General features: G+C 25.2%; 1 protein-coding gene across 1 annotated transcript in view; it reads left to right on the plus strand.

Moving 5' to 3' along the window:
- The window catches only part of LOC100164704 (receptor expression-enhancing protein 1), a 5,707-nt gene extending 2,646 nt beyond the window's left edge, over window positions 1–3,061 (plus strand). The window contains exons 3-6 of the mRNA XM_001948207.5: window positions 155–234; window positions 303–423; window positions 501–611; window positions 1,940–3,061. Of these exons, the coding sequence (XP_001948242.1) occupies window positions 155–234; window positions 303–423; window positions 501–611; window positions 1,940–2,206 (579 nt within the window). The 3' untranslated portion in view covers window positions 2,207–3,061. The remainder of the gene's footprint in view (window positions 1–154; window positions 235–302; window positions 424–500; window positions 612–1,939) is intronic.
- The last annotated feature ends 373 nt before the right edge of the window (window positions 3,062–3,434 follow it).

Genomic DNA, 3,434 nt, shown 5'->3' on the forward strand with positions numbered 1-3,434 from the left:
TCAAATTATAATATTCAAATTTTACAAAATAATTATGATTTGTCAGACAATGCAATACTAAATTTCTTAAATGTGTCCCAAGTAACCCGGTTTTATGGTAGTATTTTATTTTAGAATTGTTTAAAATAATGAAAGTACATATTTTTGCTTATAGGTTAAGTGGATGATGTATTGGATAGTTTTTGCAGCATTCATATGTATCGAAAGCTTAACTGATATATTCCTTGAATTTTGGTAATTTATTTTCATTATAAGTTGTTGGATTAAAACTAAAATAAAATGTTTACTTCATGTGATTAAAGGTTCCCATTCTATTATGATATTAAATTGCTCGTGCTGTTATGGATTTCTTGTCCATTTACAAAAGGTTCAACAATTCTATACAAACAACTAGTACATCCAACTTTGTTAAAAAAAGAAACGGTAACAAGAATGATTTAAATTTTTAAAATATATAAACCATTTGTCAATTATATATTATTGTTATTTATTTTTTACAGGATATTGATGAATTTTTGGTCAATGTTAAATCACGTACCTACAATGCTTTAGCATCAACCGCCAAACAAACATTTCAAATGACAGCTGCAATTGTTGCCCAGCACACATTAGTAAATATTCAATATATATTATAATAAATAGTAAATATATGACAAAAAAAATCAGATCAACTTAATATTATTATGTAACATTATAGTGGACTTTAAATTGCAAAATAACTTTTGTGTGTGTATCATTATCAGTGTCTGAATTCTCGTGGTTTTTCCTTTTTGTGGCCTCTAGTGTTTTTATAAATTGGCTGGCCAACTATAATGGTTGGACCACCCTGGTTTAGATAAACAAAATTGTAGTCAATTTTATTTAATTTCTCTTAACACGTTTACTGCGTACTGACGCCAATTGGCGTCATAAGTATCATTCAGCAATGCGTTTGACGCCATATGGCGTCTAATATACATTGAAAATAAATGGTTTAAAATTCCCTACGCGTGGTTGAATGTTATTTTATTATTAATTAGCGTGGATTAAACGCTTTTTAAATATGCATACATACATTGTTATGAGCAGTTCCTTTATCTTTTTTTTAATTTCTTTTGTTTTTACTTTTATCATACGCACTGGGTGAAAACTGCAAAAAGACATACACTGTCTACATGTTAAGTTAACTCAATAGTCAATAATATTATTTTGCGAAAAACTTATTATTCTTATTGTACTAGTCATAATATCTAATAAACCATGATTTAGCATACCTACTTATTCAATTTAATTAGTAAGTAGACTCTTTATTACACAAAATTGATTCAGGTTATTTCTTGCTCATTAGTAGAAGTCATGTAAGTTGCATATTTTTCGTATATTCTTAGAACATCTCAAGAAAAATACAAATTTATTTCATGCTTTTCTGATGTCAAGTGGACAATTTTTAATTTTTATTACTAATTTTTCTATGTTTAAAGTTTAGAGCTATTAAACTAATTAAATATTGTAATACTATTCTTAGATATGTACTCATATAATTTATGAATGGAAATTAACACATTTCATTGACATTTTTCAACGGGAATGACTAAAATTTTATTTAGAATTATCCGATGTCTATAGAATAAACTATACAGCCATCATATTATATTGAATCAAATTTTATTTTTCAAATTAAAATTTATTTCATCAATGAATGGCTAAATAGGTATCGTCAAACAGGCAATTTACTAATGACCTAATTACAATTTGATTTTAAATGTTCTTTTTTGTTAATTTTATTTTACATATTTTCCAATTTTTAATGTTATTTTTTTTATTATTTGAATTAATTGTGGTTTTATACAAAATTATAGTCAATGGTTAAATTAAAATATAAACAAACCATCTAGCATATATTATAAATACTAGTATTTATAATCAATGGTACTAGTTATATTTAATTTTTATTCAATAGGTTGGGCGTATGCCAATGATTCTTCAACAAATGGTTACTTTGGACAATGAATATTTACCACAAAATCCAGAAGCCGTCATAAGAAAAGTGAAAAAAAAGAAACCCGCAACCATTATTGTAGAAGATACTGTATCCGATTCTTCTTCTGACTACTCATCACCAATAGACTCTACTATTGTAGTTGAAGATGTGCCCATTCAGAGACCTAAACGTAGTAAAGTGCAATATCAACAAAAATCTACTACATTAATAAATAAGAGACAGTAATTTATAATTACCATGCTATATTACCATGTTCTATTACAAAAATATCTTGTCATAACAATAAATCTTAATCGCGTACCAAAAATATATCACAGCCCAAGACAAAATTGCACGGTTTTTTTTTAATTTCCACTTCCACAAGTTGTAAGTTTGTAACCACTAAAGTTTTCCATTTTTTTTTAAATTATTAGTTTAGTTTAACATATTTACATTTTTGATGTTGAACAAAATAATATTTAATACTGTAGAAACCTATTATTTTATAGTTTACTATATTCTTATTGTACATTTACTAATTTAGTTATAAGATATAATCTTTGACATAAATAATTAATAAAATAGAAAGACAAAATATTTAAAAGACTAACAAATAAAGGGTATATAATCAATAATCATAATATTATGTTGCTCACACTACAGTTGTTTCCTTATATAACGGTGCTACTTATAAGTTAATTTATGTTTAGAAATAATCTTTATTTTAGTTGGTAATTTCATCTCATTTATAAATATTGAAAAATATATAACTAATTAAATTGTTTTTCTATCAAGTATTATTTGGAATCTCCTTTATACTAAGTATTATTTTGAACATTTTAAAACTATTGTTTAAGAATACATTTAAATTTTGTAAAAATTATATTTATTTTTGAAAGTATTATCTTATAAACAACATGTTTTTTTTTATCTAGTCACAAACACCATCACAAAATAAATATTATATATAATCTGTACTAAGACTTTAATTATAATATTATTTACATTAGTTTAGTAATTTTAGACAAAATCAAACGTTATTGTTATTGTTACTGATTTGTATATTTTATTAATATATTCATATTTATTATGGTGACAAAATGTTTTGTTGGTAATTTATTTAGTTTTACCCATAGACCTATAAACTAATAGACAGCGCATTCCACTCCGCCCTGCCCTTAATGCACGGGAATCATATAAGAGAAAGAAAGAAGAAAGAACGAAGAGAGAAAAAAGAGAAGAACATAAAGAGGGAAATAATAGACGTATGAAACTAATACCGTATTTCCCCCACATTCTGTTTTCTATTTTACTCTATATCGTACCCGTCACCTCTCTCTCTAAGTGCTGTCCATTAGTTCATAGGTCTATGGTTTTACCTATTAAAATTTAAAATTATCAAATATTACTTTTTAGTTAAATTATACATTTTAATTCATAAAGTAAAATCTTAGTAATTTGATTATTGTCATTA

This window comes from Acyrthosiphon pisum, chromosome X (assembly GCF_005508785.2).
Source record: "Acyrthosiphon pisum isolate AL4f chromosome X, pea_aphid_22Mar2018_4r6ur, whole genome shotgun sequence".
NCBI lineage: Eukaryota > Metazoa > Arthropoda > Insecta > Hemiptera > Aphididae > Acyrthosiphon > Acyrthosiphon pisum.